Source organism: Enhydra lutris, unplaced genomic scaffold, assembly GCF_002288905.1.
Source record: "Enhydra lutris kenyoni isolate GAN:26980312 unplaced genomic scaffold, ASM228890v2 scaffoldscaffold38, whole genome shotgun sequence".
Taxonomy (NCBI): domain Eukaryota; kingdom Metazoa; phylum Chordata; class Mammalia; order Carnivora; family Mustelidae; genus Enhydra; species Enhydra lutris.
The window spans coordinates 17,869,325-17,894,941 of record NW_019154122.1 but is presented as its reverse complement, the minus strand read 5'-3'; the positions used below and the strand labels follow the sequence as shown (position 1 = coordinate 17,894,941).

The following is a 25,617-nucleotide window of genomic DNA, read 5'->3' as shown; positions in this document are numbered from 1 at the left end:
AGGAGGGCGGGCAGTTGTCGGCCAGGGCTGGGTGGCTGCCCTGAGATGTGGGGGTTTCTGAGGCTCCCCAGCTTCGGGCTGGGGACTTTGTCCCAGGCTCAGGGGCCACCATCTGCCCTGCCCTGTCCCCGGCTGCCAGGAGCTCAGGGGACCCTGGAGGTCGCCCTTGCCCCCGGGGGTTGGACGGTGAGGCTGCCCTCACCTGCTCCCAGGTCAAAGCATCCTCTCCTGGGAAGCTGCTCCTTGGGTCTAGGCTCAAGGTCAAGGAGTTGCGGCAAGCCGGCCTCAGGTGTCCTGTCGCCGTCTCACAGAAAGAAAGCCTGGCAGAGGGGAAGGAAGGAAGGGACCGCAGGTTTGCTTGGTCTCCACAGCCTGGGCCCTGGGCACCTGGGCTCATCTCCAGACTTGCCGGGTCCCCGGGGCCAGCCAGGCACCAGGCAGCTAATTGAGCAGGTGGAGGCTGGAGCCGCTCTTCCTGAGAGGGAGGCGGGCAGAGCCGGGGCCCTGGCATCTGTGCCCTGTGGGAGACCCAGCAGCGGGCAGAGGGAGAGGATGGACAGCTGGACAGAGTGCAGGCGCTCCCAAGCTGCACGGGCAGAGAACAGGAGCCCGGGCCACAAGGACCTGGGTTTGCGGCCACCTCTAGAGACCTGCGCACTCTTAGCGGCATGTGTGAGCACACGCGTGTGCTTACGTGCAAGAGCATGTGAGTGTGCACATGAGTGAGAACACGTGTGCACGTGTGTTGTGCTCACTGCGTGCTGGGACAGGCATGTATGTGTTTGTGCCTGTGGGCGTGTGTCCCCAGCAAGGCCATGGGATGAATGACAGGTGTGTATGTGTGTGTCCCAAGAGGGGTGAGGGGTGTGGGTGAGACGTCTCTACGGCCTGACTCCGGCCCTGGCTCCGTGCACTCAGTCAACGTGAGCTTTTTGTCTGAAACTAGTGTGGGCAACTGCTGGGCTGGGGAGGGGACATCTTTCCTCTCCGTCCCCCCTTCTGTCACTCACTTTGTCACTGACTATTTCCCCACCACATGTGTCACTGGGCTCCATGGCATGCAAGCAGACTCGGACCCCCAGACTCTCCGTGCAGGTGGGGTGGGAACCAGGAGGGGCCGTGTCCTTGTCACTGATGTTCTCACGTACACAACCCGAGTTAGAACCGGGAGACCCCGGGCTCTGGAGGCCAGCGAGCCAGCAAGGGGCCTGGGCATACAGGGATTCTGGCAAAACCTTTTCTCCCGAATGAGGCAGGGCTGAGCACGGCTGCTGCGTGGCCTCCTTCCCGGGGGGCGGGGGGTACAGGGCTCTCTGTGGCACCATGGAGGGAGCAGTAGGCAGCGGAAGGCCACTGGTGTCCACTCTGTGGCTGGGGCCCCTGCCCCGGGGACCAGCAGGGTTGGTTCTGTGTCGACCACGGACATCTCGGTCGGCGAGCGTCCTCTGAGCAGCGGCTCTGGGGTGTCTGGGCCCCGGGCAGGTGGACGCCGAAGCCTCTGCCCCCGGGGGAGATGGGCCGGGCTGGGCACAGTGACTTGTAGAAGCGTTTGCTTCCTGTTTCTATCCCAGAGGGAGAGAGAAGCTTCCCGCTGCATGTAAACATCCTAAAAGAGGGAGGGGGTTTGCCCCAAACCAGCCAAAACCCCAACATGAACAAATAGGGCTGTCCGGGAGCTGTTTCGCGGTCCGGGAGCCGCACGGGAGGCCCCAGCACTTAGCACCCCCTGTGCCATGGGGTCCGGTCACTCTCCGTTCCTGCAGACGCGCGGTTCTGGGCAGGAAGGTCCCTGGTGGGAAGCGCCAACCGTGCATCAAGAAATAGGTACTAAGCGCCTCGGGTATCCAAGGTACTAGCAGGGGGAGGGAGGAGATGGTGTGTGTGTGTGGGGGGGTGTTGAGAGGAGCCCCTGCTGCAGTGCTCAGGGCGGCCACTGGAGGGCAGGGCCGAGGCTGCTGCACGGTGCCCCACAGCCCTGGCACCTGGGGCCAGGCGGGAGCGGGGAGGAGCGAGCACCCGGGTTCCGGAACGGATCTGCTGGAGGCTGGGCAGGTGGGGAGGGCAAAGGCGACCAAGGCTGGACCCAGGAGGCTGGGTGAAGGGAGTCGCCACCTGTGTATTTGGTTGGGAAACCGTGGGAGGGGGATTTGGGGTGAAGAGTGAGCTCGGCTGTGTGTGGCCGGCTGAGCGGCTGGGAGGAGGGAGAGTGTGACAAGCCTGGCATGGCAGAGGGCAGCTGAACACTGGGGGGAGGTGTCAGGTGCAGATGACGGGGGAGGGGGAGTCCTGGCCCGGGTGGGGGCTGAACGGAGGAAGAGTAACCAGATAGGAGACGGAGTCCTCCCAGGAGACAAGAGGGGCTGCCTGGAGCCAGGAGAGGGTGCCGCGGGGAACAGAAAGGAGGTGTCGCAGGCGGGCAGCACGGACAGGCCTCTGGGGACCAGGCGGGAGGGGCTCCTGTCGCAGGATGGAGCCAAACCAGAGTGGCTGGAGCTCTGGGTTGCAGAATGGGCTGGCGGCCCCAGGCACCCTCTCCCTGACCTGAGCTCCCGCCTGCCCCGTGGGGATGTGTCTGGTCTCAGCGAGTGGAAAATTCACTCTTCCTTGCCTTGGCCAAAACCTGGAGCTATTCTTGACCCTCCTTGCTGCACCATCCAGCCTCCCATTCATGAGAAGCCCGTCGGTGTGTCCTGGGGTCGTACAGCCCCTTGCTCTGCTCCGCGGCTGACGTCACAGCCTTTGGCTTGGGATCCCAAGCCGAACCGTCCCCCTCAGCCCTTCCTCGGGCAGCGGGCGCTGCTCTCTGTTCTCCGGTCTGGAGGATTCCCTGTGCCCGGCCCATCTCCCCCGGCGCCTTGCCCGGCTGTGTTTGCGTTCAGCCCAGTGTGAAGCCCTGAGCCCCTACACACGCGCTGGTTTTCCGGCCACTGCGGGAGGCTGTGGGCCACGTGTGCGAGGTGCCGGCGGCTCCCAGCGCCCCGGAGGCCCCTGGGAGATGTGTGGGGAAGGGACAGGCTACGCTCACCTATCGCCAGGAAGCTGTCAGGTAGCAGAACGGGTGGGAGGGGCTTGGGTCGGCCCTTCTGTCCACCCCAGAGCCTTGACTTGGGGAAGCAGTGAGCCAGCTAGTGGCCGAGAGCCTCACTGAGGTGGTGCGTGGCTGTTTCTCCATCCTGGGTCCCGGCCATTGAAGGGGGCACACTCGTGACTCTCCCTCCCCGTCCTTGTCACCTTCATGGCACTTGTCACCAAGGATTGGTGAGGTCTGGTGTGGGCGGGGCCTGATCAGCACCTGCAGGATGGACAGACAGACAGACCAGGGAGAGGTGGGCGAAGGATGTCAGGGCAGACGCCTGGGTAAGGTCAGGCTCTGGGGCGCCAGGCAGGGGGACAGGAAGGCCGACTGTCCCCAGCGGTGCTCAGGCCCAAGGGGTACCCCATGAGCTGTGCCTCAGCTTTGCTGCAGACCCTGGACATCCTGGATGGGGCTGTGCCCTGGGAGTTAAAATAAAGCCTGTATGTCAGTGGGCCGCCTGCTTGTGTCACGGCAGCCCCATGGAGGCCGGCAGGGCGCAGCCCAAGCCCCCCGGGGGCCCTGTAAGGCCCCCGCTGCAGGCCGCTGCCCCCGTGTCTCAGCGGGGCTGAGTGTAGGGGGAGGCGGGCAGGGACGACCTGCGGACATGCGCCCCAGCAGCTACGGGAGCGGGCCTCTGGGGGCACGGTTCTCCGCGCGAGGTGTGGAAAGTTCCACATGGCCCTGGCGGAGGATGGGGCAAGGCCTCGCCTCTGCCCCGGGTGAGGAGACCGCGTTCATGCATATTTTCAGGAGAGAGCGCCTCCCCCAGCACGAGTTCTGTCTTGTTGGCATTTCCACCCGTTTAATCACAGACTCCAGGAGATGCTGTGGGAAGCACCGTGGGACAGACATCCTGCTCCAAGTGGGCCACTTGTCTCCCCCTAAAGCCTGGACGGCGTGCCAGTCACTCACCTCTGGGTGGGGGCGCACCGGAGCCCAGACAGGCCTGCCGGAGAAGAGCAGGGGGTTTGGAGTTTCACACTCTGCAGAAGTCTTAGCACTCTCTGCGGAGCTGGAGGACGGGCGGTCGGAGCAGACACCAGGCAGAGCCTTCTGAGATCAAAGGGGTGTGGCTCCAGGTTGGGCCCAGAGCGCCTCCCCCAGTGCGGGAGAGGGTGCCCAGCACTCAGCTTCAGCCCCAGCCCCTGGCCGGGAGGGGCAGCAGAGCGGGGAACCTGCCCGGGGAGGTGGGCTCTGTGTAGGGCCCGGAGGCTGGAGGGCAGAAGCTGGCGGAGGGGACGAGGAAGGGGCCGGGGAGGCTGGGAACCCCACCGTGGGTTAGGGTTACGGCTGGAATCCAGGGCAGCTCTCTGCCGGGGCTGCAGGGTGGGACCCTGTGCTGGGCCCGCAGCGAATGTGGGGTGCGCGGGAGCTGACCTTGGGGGGCCACGAAGACTGTTCCTCCAGGCTGTTCCCTTAGGGCTGTGAAGGGAGAAGGGTTTGCGAGGCCCTAGGGCTGCACAGGCGGCCCGTGGTGCCACAGGCTTGGGGAGCAGTGGACACAGCCAGGGGGCCTGGCATGGCATCAGTTCCCAGCAAGGCCTGGTGGGGAGGGTAGGAGGAAGGAGAGAGGAACCCATGATGCCTCAGGCCAGCTGTGTCGCCACCTTCCCCATCTGGAAAGGTCATGGGGAAATTTGCTCAGAGTGGCATTTGGGCCTCTTGGGGAAGGGCTTTGGAAATGTCCTCACTCCCCGTTGTCATGAGCCTCAGGGGACGGATGGAGGACTCTGACAGTCGGCACTGGCCGGCCGGGGGTTCCCCTGTATGATCCCTGTGAGCCCGGCCAAGGTCCCAAAGGAGAAGAGCCTGGGCAGGGCTGCAGGCCGGCCCACCCCTGTGGGCTCTCTGCACGGGGAGGGCCATGAGCTTCAGTGTCCAGGAGGAGCTTCCCGGGGCGTTGAGCTCAGCCGGGCAGCCGGGCAGCCCTTTGCCGCAGGTCTTTAAACCAGTGGACCCGACACCCACCGGCTTGAACTGCTCGAGTCCACCCGTGCGTGGACTCCGGTTGCAGCCCGGAGATGGGCTTCCTCTTCCTGAGCCTCTCTGAATGAGATTTCTCTCCTCCAGCTTCCTTCCTCGTGAGAACGTCATGTCTGTGATGCGCACGGCGCTCAGCGTCCGTGCTCCCTGACTTGACATGATCCCTGAGGCTTCCGGGCGATGGGCTGGCGGTCGCTCGGGTTGAGGGTCACAAACTGTGCTTCTGACCACGCAGCGTGTCCATGCCCCAACCTGGTGCTGGTCAAGCTTCAGCTTTTAGAGGCTCAGAGCTGGCTGGAAAGTGGACACCCCACGGGATATGAACCCACGAGGGCGTGCATCCTGATGTCTTTTACTCTACCAGGGAAGTGGGAGAGAAAGCCCCAGAACACAGAATACAAGCAGGAGGAGATCCTGGAAGCTTCTAGAAGGAGGTGAGCCTTGGAAGGCTCTACAGGTGGGAGGAGACAGTGTCCCAGGAGGGAACCAACAGGAGCAAAAGCCCTGTGGTACGGACAGCAGTATGCAAAGGAGGCTGGGAACGGGGAGCCCCCTGGGCGACCCCATGTCACCACCCAAAGGTGCAGGAGCTCTGTCTTTGGAATCTGTGTGTCCTTCAGGCAGGGACAAAGGGATGCTTCCTGAACTGGGGTTTGAACCCAGTGTCTCCGGCTGCCCCTGTGCGGTCCCATGCAGGGAGGAGGCTGAATAACCTCTCTCTCCCTCCAGTCCCCTCCACTAGTGAGTGAGTCAGCCTGGAATGGAGCCTTTGGGGACATACTAAGAGTCGTAAATTTTAGCGACAAGGTTTTCTGTCCCCTCCGGAGAGAGCACGTGTGACACCTGAGAACACGCCTGGGGTGGCTGCTGCATGGTCACAGCCCGCCTGTGCTCTGGCTTTCCCCAACTCGGTCGCCTGGGGTCCGCCAAAGGGGCCACAGACGCTGGGAAGTGAGCAGGGCACAAGGAAGCAAGCCCGGCACAGGCTTTCAGAAATGATTTGTTTTCCATCCACGTCCCGAAACCTCATTTGAGCTGGTTTATCAGTTTTTTTTTTTTAAAGATTTTATTTATTTGACAGAGAGAGAGACAGAGATCACAAGCAGGCAGAGAGGCAGGCAGAGAGAGGGGGAAGCAGGCTCCCCGCCGAGCAGAGAGCCCGATGCGGGGCTCGATCCCAGGACTCTGAGATCATGACCGGAGTTGAAGGCAGAGGCTTTAACCCACTGAGCCACCCAGGCGCCCCTGGTTTATCAGTTTTATATAAACAAACACGTAACACAGGAATCTTATGCAGCTGCATAAGCCCCGCTCACAGGAAGGAACGGCTGCCCCGTGCAGCGGGGGGAGCCCTGTTTTTTGAGAAGGCCGGCTGCTGAGCATGGGGAGGAGAAAAAGAAGGCGCGGGTGCAGGGAGGTGGCCTGGCCCCGGGGGCAGGCAGGCTGGCTGCGCGCTCTGTGGCTGGTTCTGCCAGGTGCTCCTGCAGGACCCGCATTCAGCCCCAGAGATGCCCAGAACAGGAGTGGGGGCCGTGGCCCACGTGTGCCTTGGGGTCCGTCCGTGAGTTCCCGGCTCTGTTTCATCCAGCCCAGAGTTTCTGAGCATGACCTCGGGGCCAAGCATGACAAGATGGCGGGACGTGGCCTCTCTGGGACACAGGGGTTTCCCGCTCGCCCCTTATCTGTGCCTTGGGCTCAGCCCTGGCCTCTGAGCGAGTGGATGAGGGCCTGGGGCTGGCCGGGTCTGCCTCGTCTGCAGCCCTTTCCTTGTTGGGCGTTTGTGCAGACGAGGAGAGAGGAGTGCACCGTGCACGGAGGGCTTCCTGGATCTGGGGAGTGTCCTGGGCAGGGGTCCTTCCTCCTGAAGGAAAGTCGCAGGTTATAGCCTTTCTGGACTCTCCTGATCCCCATAACCGACCTATGGCTTCACCCCTACTTTATAGATGGGAGGTGGAGTGCCAGGCTGGGTCACACAGGTGGGACTGGGACCTCAGCCCCTACGTCTCCTGACCTCGGAGCCCTGCTCTGCCCTGCTGGACCTGGGAAGTCCCTTCTGTCTCTCTGCTTTTGCCCCAGGACGTGGTCCTTGTGGGTGGCACTCATCCCGGACCTGGGCACACAGGTAGACCTGTAGGCGGGCAGTGGGTTGGCCAGGAGAGCCCATGTTCTGGGATAGCCAACACAGTCACCATCCCTTAATCAGCTGTAGGGACCCCCAACACTGGCTTGGCCAGCAAAGGGCGCTGGGAGCTTGGGCTAGGATGTCTGGCAGGTGGGGCTGTGGGGCTGGGCTGAGCTGAGTTCCCGGGGCAGGAGGACCAGTGGGCAGGCCAGACCTTCTGCTGCCTATGGGGGTGGGGGTGCACGGGAGGTGAGGCCTCTGACCCCCAACCAGGCCCCTGTTCTTTGCCACCCCCTGGGCGTGGGATGGATCAAAGCAGCAGGGTCTGGGGATGGGGTTGACGGCTGAGACTGGCCAGAGTGTCACCGCGTGTGAGTGCCAACAGCTCTCTCCTGTCACTGTCTCCACCTTGGGAGCTAGTCTCTGCTGTAGCTGCTGGGGAGACCCCCGGCAGATCCACAGGGGAGAAGAGGACCCCCCACTGCAGATGCCTGGACAGCTGCACCCCAGGGGTTCCCCTCGTCCTCCCCCTGCTGGTCCTCGGGGACGCATTCTCCTTGCCTGGGACTCTGAGGCCCCGGCAGTCCAGCTGCTTTTCCAGAGGAGAGCAGGTGCTCAGACACAGCCCAGGTCATCCACGGAGCGGGGTGTCGGGGGGGGGGTCTCCACTCACCCTCATCCCATCCAGTGGCCCCTTCCCTTGGCGGACTGAGGTCTAAGCCCCTTGCCCCATCCCTGTGTGGGTTTTGAGCCCTGTGTGTGAACACCCATGAGCGCGTGGCCCCCCAGACCTGTGCATGCCCTTGCCTGAGCAGAAATGGGCCCACCGGGGATCCTGGTCTGAGAGGAGCTGACCATGGGAGCCCGGCTAGATCCCTGCAGAGCTGAACACCCTGCATGTGTCCCGAGGGCAGGTTGACCTTCTCTGCCCTGCACTGTGTCCCTCGCAAGTCGGCAGAGAGCAGCAGAAAGCATGTTTGTGGAGCAAACGGACAGAGAGAGCCTGGGGGAGCCTATCTCCTCTTGGTGGAGGGAGCTCCCAGGTCATCCCCACTGACCCTCCAGCAAGCACATGGGGATCTGGGAGGAGAGGCTCCCTCCTGCCCCAGCAAAACCACCCCCCACCCCCAGAGCCCGACCCTGCCTGCCCGCCTCAGAGGCAGGCCCGGCTCATCGGCTCAGGCTCGGCTCATCGTCTGCCCCATCCGGAGGGGAGGCCACCACGGCATCTGCACCCCCGTCTGCTTGCTCGCAGCCCTCCTTGGGTCGGGCCCAGGAGCTCTGCACGCACATGTAGGCACATGTGGGCCGCCTGGGGCCGGGCATGTCCTAATTAGCCCACTCTCTTGGGAGCTCTGATTGAAAGCAAAACAAACCAAAAAAGTCCTGGTTTTGCCCGGGTTCCTCCTCCTGCCAAGTGGGTCTCACCCCAGCTTCCAGGGGCCTCTGGTCTGGACGAGCTGCTCCCCAGCCTTCTGTGAGGCTGTGTCGGGCAGGTTCAGGAAGCGAGATGGGGAGAGAGTGAGGGGCTGGTCCCCCACGGCCCTCCCCATCTCCATTAGGAAGGAATGCAAAGGGAGGGAAGGAAGGGAGTCACACACAGGCTCACACATCCACATCTGGCCAGCGGGGTCACCCCCACAGTCGGCCCCACACAGCACCTGGGGTGCAGTCAGAGGTGTTCCTGGGGGGACAGGACCCCAAGAAGGACTCGAAGGGACAGCTATCACCTGTCCAGTGACCCAACAAGGTGCCGCCTTGGGAGGGGGCAGCTCCCCAGACACCGGGTCAGCGAAGTGCCGAAGTGCTGTGGGTCAGAGGGCTATGTGCTCCCGGCTGCCCAGGACAGGCTCTCTCTGTTGGCAAAGGGAGGGAGGGAGGGAGCCTGCAGCCAGGTCTGGGTGTTGTGTGCGGAGCTCTTCCCCTCTTCCCTCGCATCTCTGGGGGACCTGCCTGCTGGAAGCCTCCGGCTCCCTCCTGCCTCGTGGCTGCTGCGCCCGCCCAGATGCTATCAGCCGGCTCTTTTGGTTCAGTGACTAATTCCCTGGCACCCACCTCAGATTGGGAAAGAATGTGGACAAGTTAAAATCTGAACAATGTTGCCATCATGGGCCTGCCTCTCATTTCTCCTGAACAGGGGCCCTTTGCCCTGCTGGCCTGGGCTGTCCTCCTGTTGGGGATGGAGCGAGGACAACAGTCGGCTGTCCTCACTGAGCCCTTGGGTGGCCACAGGGAAGCCGCTCACTGCTCACTCTGTGGGGCCTTGGCTTGTCCTGGAAGAGAGAGGTCATGGGGACTCGACTGGGGAGCAGGCTGACACCCCGTCTTCCCCAGCCCAGGACCCATGGGGCTCTCAGCTTGGTTGAGCAGGAGGGCCGGTTAGTGCCCCATCCTTCTTACCCTCTCCTCCCTCCCTCCCTCCTTCCTTCCTTTCTTCCTTCCTTTCCCCTTCCTCTTCTGTGTAGTGCCCCTCACCTCACCGGGGAGGAGCTTGGAACCCAGGAAGGTGAGGTAGGGAGGGGGGATGAGGCTGGAGCTCCTGGGGCAGATGCTCAGGGGCCAGCTCCCTCCAGCAGTAGGCCCTTGGGGTGATTTTGCGCTTTCCAGCAGCCACGTAGAAAACCAGTAAAAGGAAACCCGTGGAAACAATGTAATAATGTGCGCCGTGTATTGGGATGATGCACGTTGCTTTCGGTGCGTGCTCAGTGTGAAGCCGAGCGTGGATCCTTCCTTTTTACGTTTCCTCGTGGCACCGAGTGTCCAAAGTCCGGGTGCTGCGCGCCCCCCTGGCTCGCCACGGCCATGCTCCACGTGCCTGTGTGGCCAGTGCCTGCGTACTGGACAGTCCCACGCGTGGGGACATGTGGCGGTCCTTGTGAGGCCCGCAGTCCTGTAGGGAGACAGAAAGCAGAGGCTGGGAGGGGACAGGGAAGCGATGTGCCCTTGGGATGGGGGGGCGCAGGGCAGGGGGTGTCCCCCAGCGGGGGCCCCACGTGGAATGGGAGGCTGGTTCCTCTGCCGCCTGTCTTGTTTAAAATTGCTTTATCAACTGTCTTGTTTAAAATTGCTTTATCGAGCCACAAGCCACGTTCTGCATAACACACAACTCGCCTATTCAAAGCCTGCATTTCCGCGGTTTAGAAAAGTTCCCCAGCTCTGGGCTCCCTCCCCGCACAGTGACTCCTAGAGCACCTTCCTCATGCCCCAAGGAAGCGGGGCTCCCCGTCGCTGTGGCCCCCAGCCCCTCCCAGCCTCTCTGCAGGGACCCCACAGCAGGTCTCCCAGCAAGTACACTTCTGGGCAAGCCTGGGGTCCCCCTGGCTGTTCCATCGCTCCTTAATTGGGGCAGTTGTCAGTCCCGTTCTGACCTGCGGACCTGCCAATCTCTCCACTTGCCGGCCATTGGGGAGTGCTCCCCAGGGGACAGGAGAAGGCGCAGGAAGCTAGGAAGGTGGTGGGGGGCCAGAGCGGGAAGGGTTTCTCAGGGGGCCCTGCAAGGGTCTCCTGTCCAGCTGGTGGTGGACAAGGCCCCACATTTATCAACCCCTCCCCCGCACCAAGGGCCTCCGGACGGCAGCTTCAGCCAGGCCTGGGCAGGGCTGGAGCACCAAGGAAGCCCTGGCCTCACCCGTGGACCCCAAGCCAGGGCTTCAGCAACAGTGTCACCTGTTGCCTGTCACCTCCCTCCCCTCCAGCATCCCTGGTACTGAGCATTCAGTAGAAGCTCTAAAGATCCTTGTCACTAACAGACCAGACAGGCAGATGTGTGCCTTCCTGGGGGTGCCAAGCGGGAGGAACCCCAGCTCCCGATGGAGAAGGAGACCCCCGGGGGTGGGGGCGGAAGCGGCTGAGCAGCCAGTCCCTCCGGCCCTGAGGGACGCACTCCTGGAGGCAGGCCGGTGGAGGGGGGCTGCAGGGCGAGCTTCCCCTGGGCCCCGAGTCTCCCTACTTCCTGCACTGGCTGCTAGTCTGCCTCTGCCCCCCAAGGGGGGCCTCGGGCCCTCTGCCCCTGTTTGGCCGTCCCCTGCAATGCCCTTTCAGGGCGGCTGCCTTGAGGGTGGCTGGAGCCACCGCCTCACCCCAGGCAAATCACTCCCCCTCCATACCTCAGTGTCCTTGTCCTCATCTGTAAAATGGGATAATAACAGTGTCCACCTCAGGCCCACAGAGAGGATTAAAATAAACCACATGGCCATCATGGCCATCATGGCCACCTGGGCACAGAGGGAGGGCAGCTTCCATGTTTGTGCCTAGAAGCCCCTCTGGCCAGTACCAGCAGCCCTGTACCCTGACCTGACCCACCTCCGGTGGAAGCCTCCAGATTGGGAAAGATGTCTTCCCTGCTGGCCTTCCAGGAGGGATCTGATCTGTCCTCCCCCTCCTTTGCTGGGGCCTCCTTGAGCTCCAGGCAGGGACCCCGAGAGGGCAGCTGGGGATGCTTCCACACTGTGCTCCTGCGTGTGTGGCCCCGGGGGGAGGGGCTGGGCTCCCAGGGCCAGGTTAGCACAGAGGCTGTGGGTGGCAGAAGGGGACCCTGGGCCCCACACCCTGGGGCCACCCCCTGCCCTGTCTGCCTCCCTGAGCCCAGGGTCTCCCTACTTCATGCTGTGCAGGGGGTGGGGGTCCGGCGACGGGGATACTGCCCCCCAAGCCCGAGCCCACCTCCCGGCAGGAGGTCCAGGGGCAGGGAGCCTCCCCCTCCCCAGCAGCTGCCCTCCAGGTGCGCGCGCTCCGTGGAACCCAGAAGCGCTGGCGCGGGGAGGCTGATGGAGGGGGAGGGGGGAGGGCGAGGTGAGTATGTCAGTTTATCCCAACACAGGCAGTGACCTGTCAGGTTGGGGGGGGGGCGGGAAATATTTGGGATGACTGCGCTGCTGGCCCTTTAAGGCTCCTGTAACAGGACACCTCCGGCCGTGCTTCCATTCTCCAGCCTGACTGTGTGTCCCCCTCCCTCCCCCTTCCCACGCTAGTCCCAGTTCAATCTGCTGAGCAGCACCATGGACCAGATGAGCGGCCGCGCGGCCCCGGCCAGCCCCTACACCCCGGAGCACACGGCCAGCGTGCCCACCCACTCGCCCTACGCGCAGCCCAGCTCCACCTTCGACACCATGTCGCCCGCACCGGCCATCCCCTCCAACACCGACTACCCCGGCCCCCACCACTTTGACGTCACCTTCCAGCAGTCCAGCACGGCCAAGTCAGCTACCTGGACGGTGAGTGGCGCCCCTGCTCCCAGGGGCATCCCGGGGTGTGGGGTGGGAAGGGCTGATCGCCCCCCGCACCGGCCGGCCGGCTGGGCAGCAAGGGAGGACCAGCCAGGTGTCCGCACGGGGCTCCCACCTGGCCCACCACCGCCGGGAGGAGCGTTGGGCAGGAGGCGGGTCTGGGGCTGGGCACTCTGGGCGTGCCCACCCCTTGGACGTGCGGCCAGAGTGGCCAGCCTCCGCGGGGCCCCAGAGGGGCAGACTCAGCTCAGCAGCGAGGTCCATGGGACAGAGACGGACCACTGGCATCCCCGCACTGCGGTGGGGCTTGAGTCCGGTCCGGGTGAGAATGCCGTCCCGGGTGAACGGGTGAGCGGTGAGCAGCCGCCTCCTCCAGGGAGCGCCGTTGGCAGGGAGGTCTACTGTCTGGTGGCTGGCAGGCTGGGGCTTTGCCTGCCGGCCTCTGGGCTGTCATCTGCGAGCACCAGTGTGCGACCGGGAAGTCAGGGGGTGGGGTGGGAGTCCACGGGCGCTGTGGACTCAGGTCTTGCCTCCCCTGCACCCACCCTGCACGTGGCAGCATTCTGGCCCCCCACGGGGATTCCGCCAGCTTGGATGCTGTGCTCCTTGGCCCCCCTGGGGTGCTCTGAGTTTACCTTGACTCTGGAAAGCGGAGGGGAGGGCAAGCAGCTCGCTGGTGTTAGGCAGGTAAGAAGTGCTCATCCAGGGGACTGGCTTTCCGGGTTGGGGCTCTGGGTTCCTAACGGAGGTGGGGAGGTGGGTGCAGCTGGGAGACGGACGACAGGGCTGTGGGGGGCAGGGACTCTGAGACCCCCAGGGACAGACCACAGGCTCGCTGCTGAGACTAGGGCACACGGGGCATTGGCAGGAAAGGCAGCCGCGGGGGCCCTCCAGCTCTCCTGTCCCCACACAGGAGAAGGATGAGGACGCTTGCCAGGACCCTGCCCCCGGGACACCGAGCAGGTCCTGGCCGTAGGGCAGCCTCACCCCTTCCAGGGAACAGCAGCTCCGAGGTCTCCCCCAGCCTCTGGAAATGGCCCCTGGACAGAGAAGTCCCCGCGGGGCTGGCGAGCACGGAGCAGGGGACCCTGAGGCTCGGCCGCATGAGGAACAGGGTCTCACGACCCCCACTGTCCCGCCGGCCAGGTTGTGGTTTTCCCACGCTCCTGGGGGGCTGGAGGGGCATGGGTCCACAGGGAGACCCGTCTGGCTCTGCAGGGGCCAGTCCGGGTCTGGGATCCAAGGCCCGGGGTCCCTGCGGCTGTCTCTGGTTCTCGCCCTGGCTGGGCCCCCTCCCTGACCCATCGCTGGCTGCGAGGCACCCGGTCCAGGGCCCCAGCCCTCGTCCTCGTGCTTCCCTGATGCCACTATTGCTCTTCAGAGGGGACGCCGTCCCTGCGACCGGGGCTAGTGCAGCAGGAGCAGGTATTAGTGTCTCCGTAGCCGCACGCAGGGCCCGGCCGGGTGCCCTAGAGCTGGTCCTCCTGGGTGAGGTTGTTGGACAACGGCTGTACTCACTGGGGGATTCTCTTATTGCCTGTACGGTTCTGGTCCCCCGACCCCAGATTTGAGGTTTGACTGTCAGGAGATGCCTTACACACCTCTGGCGACAGGGGGCTCACTCCCTCTCCACGTCCATGCTCATACTGTTTCCTAAGCCCTTTCCCTGGCCTATCAGGTCCCAGCCCCTCCCACACCAAAACTGGCACTAAGGCCTGAGCTGCTGGGCCCCTAGGAATCTTGGCAAGCCTTGGGGGGGGTCCTGGCTCTTTCTCTCTGCTGTTTGAGGATGCTGGTGGGGTTTCTGCAGGGTCTTGGGGGGCTTGGAGTGCTGTAGATGGTCTGCGCTGGTCCTCAGGGAGGGACAGGAGCTGCCCCTCTGCTGACTGTGCCCCCACCGCCTGCCTGGGGTCTCTGCCAACCTACCCCCCGTTGCTTCCACCTCTCCTGTCAGAGGTTCAGTGTTAGGACTGGAGGGCCCATGGCGGGTCACGGTTGTCTGGCCCCACGTGGCCGCATGGAGTGGTCGGCCCCGGCCAGTCACGCCCGGGGCAAGGGTAGGCTCACCTGTGCCCACCGGCTCTGCCCCCCCAAGCTCTGACCACCCCTCACCCCATCCCACCCCCCTGCGTCTGCTCTCTTGCAGCCGTGCTGGGGGAGGGGAGAGTGAGCTGCTGGTGCACAGCTGCCCCCCCCAGCCCTCATCAGTGCAGGGGTGGAGGTGCGACAGACATTGATAATGAGATTTTTGGCTCCTGGGCTCTCTGGGAGCAGACGCCCCGCAGGCTCCTTTCCCTGCCCGGGGAGGGGGCGGGCAGGCTCGCGGTGCCGGATGGGGACCACCGGGCAGCCCGCCTGCTCCCAGCTCTGGGGGTCTGGCTGCGCGGGCGCTGCTCAGACTTGCTTCCTGGCCGCACGTCTGGGCCTCAGCACCCCACCCCGCGTGGCCCCACCATGCCGGCCGGCTGGTAACTGATAGATAATTCATATTTTTCTCAAGTACAATTCCAAATTGACTGTTGCCTTCACTCCTCTCCTCGCTCGGGAAAAACACCCTCTCCGGTCCTCACGGGGACCACAGCTGTTAATGGGGTCTTTGGCCTCTGCCTGGCCGAGGCCCCCAGCGAGTGTCCCTGGCCCCAGGTGGTCCCTCTGCGACCAGATCTCACACGTGTGCTCCCTGAGCCCCGAGGCGAGCCCTCCGCTCGCAGGCCAGCGTGCTCACACGAAGCTCGCACACAAGGCGCCTTGTACACCTGGGAAGCCATGCACGCGCTCCATGCACACGTGAGACTACACGCATGCACACAGACACGTGTGCCTGGGTGCCGGCCCCTTCTGGTCGCCACCCAGGGCTCGACAAAGGCCTCTTCCCCCACAGGAGGCCAGGACGGCCGGGTGCGCATTGCAGAGCACGGGAAGGGTGTGTGTTCAGCCTCCGAGGTTCTAAACCAGGCAAGGTTCAGGCCTCTGATCTGCTGCAGGGCTGTAGCCCGACAGGTCCCTGTAGACAAGCGCGCTGGCTCCTGGGACGGCTGCGGACAGGGCCTCGTGCCTAGGAAGCACCCACACATGGCCGCTCTGGGGTTGTTCTGTCTGGGGCTTGTCCTGTGTCAGGAGCTTTGTGGGGAGACACATGCTAGATGGTCAGGGCTGTGGGCAGGGGCTGGTCCCCCTGGGCAATGATGCTCTTTGGCCCCGTGGGCGGTAAAGAGCCCGGCCAGGGATGGCAGTGTTCGTGCCTTTGTCCCTGTCTCCAAACCCAGCACACTCCAGCCTGGCCTCTGGGCCCTGACGGCCACTCCTGTCCCGGGGCCCCCCAGGGGCTGGCAGTGACACGGACAGCCGGTCCCAGGAGTCCTGAGGAGCAGCCCGATGATGGGGCATCTGGATGCTGGCCAGCTTGCTCTGCTCCATCTCCTCTGGCTCCCAGGTTGGGCCTTGCCAGGGAAGGGGACTGCCCTCGCGTTTTGGGAGGTGTGGGAGGGGACTCCGAGGTCAGCCAAGAGGCTTGTATGGCTGGAGCCCTGGTCCAGCCGGGCAGTGTGAGGCAGGCCAGTGAGGGTGGACCAGGGTGGGAGGAGGGCTCAGCGAGTCCCTGGGGGGCTCCACGTGGCCCGCCCCCCTGAGTGGCCTCCAGCTGTCCCACACGTGACCGTGGGTGAATGCCAGCCCATCTGTCCCAGGGGTGAGCCAGTGCACACAGAGTGACCACCACCCTCCTGGCGGGGAAGGGTCCCAGGGAAAGCAGGCAGCGGGGAGGCTCAAAGGCTCTCCCCGGGATTCTTGGCAGAGTGTGGCTGAGTCAACACTAATGGATTCAGGAGAAAACTTTCCAGCCCCTCGGAGGTTTGCAAGCAGGAAAATAATAGCGGAGGTGTCCCAACACGATCATGGTATCAATTGCGTTATCCTTAAAGTTTATGGAATGCATAAGTGGAATTAATACCTTTTACTGGCACCAGAAGCAATTACACGAATTTAAGGCCAGGGAAGGGCTCTGTCTGTCGTGGAGACGGGTGAGGAGTGAGCAGGGGAGACTGCACGGATGGCACTGTGGGAAGGTCCCGGGGCAGACCTGTGTCCTGCAGGCTGGCCGCGGTTCCTGGCCTGAGCCGGGCATCACCTCTTCTCTCTCCATCTGTGTAGCTGGAGTCCCAGGGCCCAGAGATCACAGAACTTGGCCTTGGAGGCCCCAGTGGGGCCGGGAAGCCCTGAGTCCCAGGGGCTGAGGGGTGCGCCCAGGACAGCCTGTACCCTCCCCACCTGGGCTCCCGTAGGAGCCTCGAGGGAGAGCCCCCTGGGGGGTAGGTGTCCATGCGTTCTGATACAATCAATGTTTTATGAAGAATTCTATTTTCTGGGACTGGTTCCCAAAATGGATATAGCTCCGTAGATTTTACAATGTCGATCTGACAGTGCTGACTGTGACGGGGGCTGGCCACCCCCCCACCCCCACCCCGGTGTGCAGGAGAGGCCCAGCCTCCCGGCAGTCATGGTAGGGACACCGAGGCCCAGGAAAGGCAGGAGGAGAGGGGGTCCCGAGCTCTGGCTTTCGTCAAGCAGCCTGGGGGGAGCATCTGTGCGCCCCTGTGAGTGTAGGGGCGCTCTGAGTGAGCAGTCTTCTCCCAGCTCTGGGGACGTCCCAGGACCCCAGTGAGCTGCCGGGAAGACAGGCTGACCCTCAGAGGCCCAGAGCGTCCATCTGGGCCCCAGGAGCCTGGGGTTCCTGCTTGCCCATGAGTGAGTGACAGCTGCCACCCCCCAGGGAGGGTCAGGCGCCCGTCCTCCCTGCCTGGTGTGGGTTGACAAATGACCATTCTCTAAGAAGCTGCCTTATGGGACACTCCTGGCTGACCAGCAGAGGAAGGAATGGTGTGCGTGCAGGAGGGGCTGGGGCTGCCACCAGTCCCCACCCCTCCCTGTGCATCTCCCAGCCGGGCTCCCCAACCCCTGGGTTCAGTAGCCTCTCTGGAGGAGGAAAGCTTCTTCTGGGCATCCTCCCCTCTGGCCCTGGGGGCCTCTGGGTGAGGGTCTCGGCCAAGCAGCCAGGGGAGCTTTTCCGTGGTCAGTTGTGGGGGAAATCTGTGTCAGGATTTTCTCAGATCCCAAACTTGGAAGCCAAGCTCAAGTTCATGGATCCCAGGCCTCAGAATTCCCATGGCCACGGCTCCCCCGGCCTCTAGGTGGAAGCCCCTCGGCCACACCTGGGCTTTGTCCAGGCAGCCCCAGGGGGAGGAGGGGGCAGAAAGCCTAGGGTGTCGGAACTGGAAAGAGGAGCTGCTCCCTTGAGGGGGAGGGGCAGGCCCAGGCTGCATGTGAAAGGCCCCCCTACCCCCAGGGGGGCCACAGGGCTGTGACGCTAAGGCTCATGTTAGAGCCAGAGAGCCCCCTTGAAAAAGTGGCCAGCACTCTGGGCTTCAGTGAAGTAGATGTTCAGAGGTTGTTGGGGGACCCTGCAGTGGCCATAAGCCTAGGTTCCCCCGGGGATCGCAGACCTGCCTCCTCCACCATTGCCGTGGGGCACAGGGCGCGGTGCCCTCTCCCCACTCCTCATGGGGGGAATGAAATCAGGCCGTGTGGGCCCATCTCCTCCTGGCACCCAGAGCCACTGCTCTCTGCAGGGGCCAAGATGTTCAGGGCCCAAAACTCTCCTCGCCCCACGCATATGCCTGGATATTTACAAGGTTCAATGAAAACTTGACCCCAGCCAACTGTTGCGTCAAATGCTGGGAAATGACCCCCCCACACACACACGTCTAGGGTGTCCCGGAGCTCACTAGAGATGCCACGGGCTCCTCTCCTGCTGGCTGAGTGCAGTTGTAGACCGAAGACACTGCCTGCACGGCTTCCTGGCCAGAGGGCACCTCCTGAGCGGAGGTCTGCAGTGGAGACACAGCCTGCAGCTTCTGTGGCAGGAGGGTCAGAGGCACTCGGGCCGTGTGTGCGGGACACCCCGCTGGAGCCAACCCACCCCGGCTCTGGGTCCCCTCCTGAACACCGGCCCCCACGGCGGTGGCTGGTGGCTGCAGCTTCCCCCCTCTGACACACCTGCCTCTGGGCCGGCCTCAGCCCCAGGCAATCTGGAAGCTTCAGGACACTGGGGGAAGGAGCTGACCTGTCATGCCTGCGCTCGCCAGACCAGCTGTGTGTCTCGGGACAGTGTGCCCACGGCAGAGGATCTCGTGACTAGCCTTTGAGCAGAAGACGCTGTGGACAAGGCCAAGCCCGCTCAAGAGGCCACAAGTCGGGTGGGGGGGTGACTCTTTCCCCTGGCAATCGAGGGGATTCTCCAGGGCAAGCAGAGCCCCGTGTTTGGCCGGCCTCCCTGCTCTGTTCCCAGCCACCAGCTCTGTGGGCTGGCTCACAGCCCTGCTTACTGGGTCCTGGCCAGAGTGCTTTCCCCACCGGGCCAGCCAGTGGAGTGTCTGCCTTCTCCACGAGGCCAGGACACGCAGGCATGGGCTCTCCAGCTGGCAAAGCTTGAAACTGAGTTCAGGGGCAGAGGAACCCGGGTTTGGGCCTGGCAGAGGCAGATCTCGGTGCTGGAGATGTGGCCCCCATCTGTGCCCTTGGAGCAGGAGGGTGGCTCCTGGTGGCGGTGCTGGGGCTCTCTGCAAGCCCAGCTGTGTCCCCAGACCACTCTATCCCCAAGGTCCCATGTTTGGGGCCCAGGGGAAGCCAGATGGCACACCTGGGTTACAGAATAAGGACCAGACAGAGACCCAGAGTTTCCCACAGTGCCCACCCAGATCACTGAGGCCAAGGGCAGGGCCCCACCTGTTGGTCCCCTTGTCCCTGACCCCAGGCCAGAGGAAGAAGCGCATCACATCCAGTACCATGTCCAGGCTTTGTCCCCTGCACACCTCTTTGAGTCTTCCTGGACCCGGGTCAAGCCTGGTGCTGACAAGTGGAGCTCAGGGGTCTCGGTGCTGTCTCCCCCGGGGAGCCGGCAGCTTTCAGAAGCAGCTCTCTGGTGTCAGCGCATGACCTTGAGGGTGGAGACCAGGTGTGTGTGGACCTAGCGGAGAGGGGGTGTTGGTGTGATTGCTGGCCTCAAGGAAGACCCTGGGAGCCCTAGAGAAACAGGGTAACGACACCCTGTCTCGGGGCTCACTGTCTGCCGGTCTCTCCTGCAGCCCACACAGCGTCCCCAGACCCCCGGGGCCCTCCCATCCCCTCTGTGCCCACTGCGTCTCTCAATGCCCAGGCGGCTGGGGGGGGCCTTCCCTCCTGACCTGTTGTCCCCCAGGCCTTCTTTCCCTCTGCACGGCAGACCTGGTCTGGTGTCCACACACCTCTCTCCTGGCTCAGCTCCATGCTCACAGCTGCCCACCCTAATCTTAGCCCAGGACAGAAGCCACTGGAGGGTGTCCCTGCTGGCCGGCAGCCATGTGTGCCACGAGGGACTGAGCAGGACCAAGGCCCTGTGGCCTAGAGACTGAGAGGGGAACGCTCTCCATTTCCCAGGGCACGGTACCTCCAGATCCTGAGAGTCCCAGGCTCCTGCTCTCTTGTGTGGGACCTCGCTCTACGATGTGGTGGGACAGGCTGCCTGGCTCCCGAGGGGTGTCCCCGCCAGCGCCACGCCCACCTCTCCAGGTAGCAGCTTCTGGGGACACCCCTGGACAATGGTCAGGGTCACTTGGTACCTGCAAAGCCTTGTTTCTGCCTCCAGTTTATCCTCTGGGCTCCCAGCGAGGGGAGCCCCTGCTGTCCAGTCTGTCAGCAGATGCATCTGTCCCCTCCCCGAGCCAGGAGCTCTTGGGGGATTATGGCAGCCTTCTTCGTCAGACACGTCTGCAGGCATTGGCTGTGGGTCGGCTCCCCAGAGCCTCCAACCAGCAGGCCTGAGGCCAAGGTGGGGTGTTGGCCGTGGTTTTCCTTGTGCCCAGACTCTCACTGCTTCCTGACCCTGGGGGCTCTGAAGTGGGCTGGGGTGATAGTTACCGGGCTGGCAGCTTCCCCATTGTCCTGCCCAGGCCTCCTTTACATGTATCAGAGCCTACCCCGTGCCCCCGCTCCGCGGGATGGGAGAGAACACAGGACGGGGTGCAGCAATGTAGCTTGGGAGGCCCCTCCTTACCTGGAAAGAAGGGGACCCAGGAGGTCTGTCAGTGGGGCTGTGGGCCTAGGCTCCCTGTGGATCTCAGGGGTTGCCCTATGAACCCATAGAGCTTCTCTAGGGAGAGATGGGTCTGTGGCCTTGAGCAGGTCCTCAAAGGAGCCTGTAGCCAGAGAGGACAGAAATGTGCTCTGCACACTCCCATGCACGCACGGGAAGCAGATAAAAGTGGACTATATAAAAAAAATAATTTAAAAAAATAAAAGCTCCCCCCACCACAGGCCCCGTCTTCCAGAATCTGTTGTAACAGATTCGCCCAAGCTGGTTAACGGTATTTGCGGTTTGCAAGATGCTACACGTCCCTGGAAAATGACAGACAACTTATTATCACCTCTCCGCTCTCCCCTGCCCAAACCTGCCTGTGCCGGGCACCCAGCTGCCGGGAGCGGGCGCGAGGAAATTAACAGCCACAGAGCCGCCCGCGCCTGCCACCCGCAACCCCCACGCCAGCCCCGCCAGGCCCCGGGCTCCTAGCCAGACTGGGCCATCGCGGACTCTGATGGGGGGAGGGAGGGGGAGGGTCCGAGTGGAGGAGGGCAGGGGTGGGCATACACCAGCATTCGGGCAAACCATTTCCTGCAGGCGCAGAGGAATACGCACATCCCGGAGCAGGCAAGTCCAGACGGCTCTGTGTCAACAGCCGAAGATAAATAAGATTTTATCAGCTCAGAATCTGTTGAAACACATCCATCTAGCGGTTCTAGGGAAGGAGAGGCAAGAGGGAGGGAGGGAAAGGAAGTGTCTTTACATGACCTTTTCTATAGAATAGATGGGACCCAAGAGTCTTCCTCCCCACCTGCCCAGGGCCTGGGGCCCAGGAGCTACGGGGGGAGGAGAGATGGAGCTGGCGGAGGGGTGGGGGCTCACGCCCTCTTCAACACAGACCTGGTTATCTGAGAAGGCTTTCATCTCCTACAGGCCCCCACCTGGCCCTACCCCAGGTCTGGCCCTCCTAGGGCCCCCTCCTGCCCCTGTAGCCCAGCCAGATGCTCGGGGTATAGGGAAACCCCGACAGGGCCGGGCATTCTCCGTGGGCTCAACCCCCTGCAGAGATGGGGCTGGCCTGTGCACGTGCCCAAGGCCATATTAGCAGCCAGCTGGGGGTGGCGGGACAGGACCGGGACTGGGGACACCCCTGTGGGAGTGGGGCCAGGCCCAAGTCCGGTGGTGGCCTTGCGGGGGGTGCAGAGGGAGAAGCCGCGCGCTCTCTCCTCGCCCAGCGTCTCCGGCGTCGGTACCGCGGACAGCTCCCGGCGGCTCCTCCCCGGGGCGGGGCGGCCCTGGCGCGCCCGCCCCCGCCCGCCCGCGCTGCCGCGGGTCTCCCGGTTTTCCCGGGAAACCTCCTACGGAGTCTTGACACGAAGAGCACCCCTGGGGCACCCCCGCCCCACTGGGCTGCAGGACCTCGTGAGGGGGGCTCGGAGCCCAGGGCTGCGCCTGGAGTCCTGCTCCATCCTTGCTGGCCAGGGAGCCAAGGCTCCTGACCTTTGTGGGGTCTACAGACCCCTTCGGGGCATCTGCGGAGGGAGCAGGAGGTCGGTGACTGACTGACGGGGGCCGCTGGGTGGTCGCTCCCGGGAGGGCACTGCAGGGTCTGCACGCCCCTGGGAGCACTCTCAGGCCTGCTCGCAGAGGGGCCAGGGACCCTCTCCCGTGGCAATGATCACAGCACAGAGGAGCCCATGGTTATTACTCGTGGTCAGTCACCGCCCCGCCAAAGCCTGGAGAGGTTGGTCTCCTGGTTTACAGCGTCCCAGCGGCCAAGCACGAGAGCCGGACCCCAAAGGCCATTCTCCCGCTGCTCACCTGTGACTATGACCTGCCCCCCTCCCAGACCAGACCTTTCCTTAGCATGTCTGCCCACTGAGCCCCCACTCAGGGATGAAGCAGGACCCTCTCTGAGGGTCCTCTGCATGCCCTCCTCAGCCCCAGGTCACCCCTCACGGGACACCTCCGTGGGCCTTGCTGGGGTCCCTGCTGACCCTGCAGGGGACAGGGATGTCCCTGGGAGTCCACAGCTGCCTCAGAAGGGCTCGGACCCACTGGTCACTAGCTGAGTCAGGCCAGCACCAGGCCGCATGGTCTCCAGGTGCCTCCAGTAAGTCTGGATCCTTCTGCAGCTGGAAGGAGTGCTCAGCCCATCTTCCCTAGCGAGTCGAAGGGCCTGGCAGGCAGGAGCCCCCCCACAGCGCTTGCGGGCTTCACCGTGTCATCAGTCGTGTCAGGAAGGTCCCTGCCATCCAGCTGAGGCTCATGGCTGCCTGTGGGGCCCTCCTCCACCAGGAAGGTCCCCTGGGTGACTGCTCTCCTGCCTCCACAATGCTTGCCAGGCAGTTCCCTGCCTGACACTACCTGAACGTTGTGTGAGGGTCAGGGCCCCGTTCTGAAGCCTCGCTTGTGGATGGACCAGAGAGCTGGGTGTGAACGGACTGGCACCTGGTGTTTGCTTTGGGCTGGGCTGGGCTGTTCTGGGCACAGTCCTTGGGCAGGGTGCCAAGCTTATCGCCCACCCTGGTGCTTTGGGGAGTGATGGGGATACTAGAGGTCAGCGGACACCCCTGGGAAGCAGGACTGACCCCCACAACAACAAGCAGGCGGCCCCCCACTCCCCTTGTGGCCCCCCAAGCCCGCCCTTAGGCAGCCCTGTTTTCTGCTTTCCCAGCCATGCCTCACCCTTCCCCCTCCCAGGGCTGTGCGGAATCATTCTTTCCTGCATTCGAAATAGGTCTGGGGACTCTGCCTCCCCCAAGAGGTGGGGTCTCAGGTATTGAGGTATGGGGTGGCGGGCTGCGCTGGGCTCGGGGGACCCCGGTGAGTGGGGCACCTGTGAGGAGGTGAGCCCCAGGGGCATCCAGTTCCCATCCGTGATGGGGGTGGGAAGGGCACGTACTGAATTCAGCACCACAGGAAAGTTGAACGGGGCCCAGCACCCCGAGGATGCCATTAGGGAGACCTCAGCCCACTTGTCCCCCCCATGCCTCCTTGGACTCCACTCTGGGGGTGGGTGAGTGTTTCCAGGAGGGAGCCCCGGCCAGCTCGTCAGGGGAGGGATGGCTCCCACTGTGGGGCCCAGGGCTTTGAGGGCCCTGGAGTCCCCCTGGTCTCAGGCTGTGGGTCAGCCTCATCGCCCTGCATTTGCCACCCCTTGTCTTTTGTATACTTGGAAGTTGCTAAGGGTATGAGTCCCTGAGGGTCCACAGTGTCCCTTGATGACCGGAGAGGGAGCTCTGGTGGCCAGTGGGGGTCTTACCTTTGCAGGATTGAGGGTGTCAGGGCCCCCAGCTTCCTTGGGGGCTTAGACCAGCCCTGCCTTTGCTAGCAGCTCCGGCACCCAGCCTCGGCTGCCCTGACTACACCGTGGTGGGTACAGGTCCCGCCGTAAGCCCTAGGCCCTGGTCTGTGGTCCCCAGTTGGCTGCGATGCAGCACATGGCGGTGGCAGGCCCCAGCCGGAAGCCTCTGTGCGACACTGCCTCCTGGTTCAGTACACTTTCCCCGGCTGCACTGCAGTGGGGTGTGATGGGCAACTCCAGGTCGCTGGGGCTTTGTGGGGGGCATGGGGATTAAGGGGCGGGAACAGGAAGTGTCCTGCGAGTCAGGATAGGAACACGTGCCTCCGGGAAGGAGGCATGAGGAGCCTGGATGGATCCCCAGAAGCGAGTCCGCTTGGAAGCCAGTGGGCACCCTGTGACCACCATCAGGGTCACCTCTGAACTCACGAGAGCTGGCCAGGGTCCTCAGGTGGGTGATGTGGTCCCCTGGGCGCTGATCCTCCCTGGAAAAGGGTCCCGAGTGGCGGGGACTGGAGCTTTGAGGTCAGAGGCCCCCACACCAGTGGCCCCTGCCGAGCTGCTGAGCTCAACCTCTGACACGCTGCTCTAGGGAGTTCCTTCCTGAAGCTTTGGGGCACAGGGGCACCCAGCCTGTCTCACACACGTTTTTCATCAAAATGCCAGGAAAGCCTAACTCTGGGTTTTTGAAAACAAATGCGATGCTGCAGATTCCCTCCTTTAGACCACTGCGGTCCGGGAGCTGAAGGCTGACCGTGGGGAGACCTGGGCTTGGCGAGGCAGACCCGCCTCCCAGCCCCCACTCTCCAGCAGCTTCTCGCTTCCCGGACTTTACTGTCCTCACCCCTAAGAGGGACGTAGTGGTGCTAACCTCTCCAGCCAGAGAGATCCAGACAGAAAGCCCCACTGCGCTCCCTGCACCCAAACCGGCCAGGTGCCAGCGAGTGGGGGAGAGGTGCCCGGAGGAGGCGCCTGGAGGAAGGACGGCTGGAGGCGTTCAGCGAAGGGGCCAGCAGGTCGTTGGAGGGCCGGGGTCTGGTCTGGACTGGGGGCGCTGAGCTGGGGCTGGGCCTGAACCCTGCCCCCACCCCCACCAGTACTCCCCACTGCTGAAGAAGCTCTACTGCCAGATCGCCAAGACCTGCCCCATCCAGATCAAGGTGTCCACCCCGCCGCCCCCGGGCACCATCATCCGGGCCATGCCCGTCTACAAGAAGGCGGAGCACGTGACCGAGGTCGTGAAGCGCTGCCCCAACCATGAGCTCGGGCGGGACTTCAACGAGGGTGAGACCTCCAGCCCCTGTGCCCAGCAGCCGGGACGCACCAGGCACCCCGACCAGGGGAGGGCTGGCCTCGCCCCCCTGGCTGGGAGGCAGCAGTGGTGGGCAGTGTGGGCTCCCCGTTTCCTCTCCCCAGCCCCCTTACGTCCCAGCGGCACCTGGGCCCTTGGACATGGGTGCCCACAGGACGGTGGGCTGCTGGACCAAGCACTCCGGGGACCCGAAAGCTGGCAGCTGGTCCCAGGAGGCCGGTGGGGCCGGCCCTGTGGTCCCGGCCCTGTGGTCCCCAGCTGGCTGCAATGCGTCTGCCACAGGCATGGCCAGACCCCAGCCAGGTACCCCTCTGAAGCGCTGTCCCCTCCCGGCAGGACAGTCTGCTCCAGCCAGCCACCTCATCCGCGTGGAGGGCAACAGCCTCTCCCAGTACGTGGACGACCCCGTCACGGGCAGGCAGAGCGTCATGGTTCCCTACGAGCCCCCGCAGGTAGGCGGGGGCCCCTGCAGCCGCCACAGGGTG

At 63.8% G+C, this 25,617-nt stretch overlaps 1 protein-coding gene across 1 annotated transcript in view; it reads left to right on the top strand.

Annotated features, from left to right (window-relative positions):
• LOC111154804 (tumor protein p73) overlaps positions 1–25,617 on the top strand; it is a 47,420-nt gene that overhangs the window by 15,292 nt on the left and 6,511 nt on the right. The window contains exons 4-6 of the mRNA XM_022514723.1: positions 12,152–12,394; positions 24,918–25,104; positions 25,469–25,584. Of these exons, the coding sequence (XP_022370431.1) occupies positions 12,152–12,394; positions 24,918–25,104; positions 25,469–25,584 (546 nt within the window). The remainder of the gene's footprint in view (positions 1–12,151; positions 12,395–24,917; positions 25,105–25,468; positions 25,585–25,617) is intronic.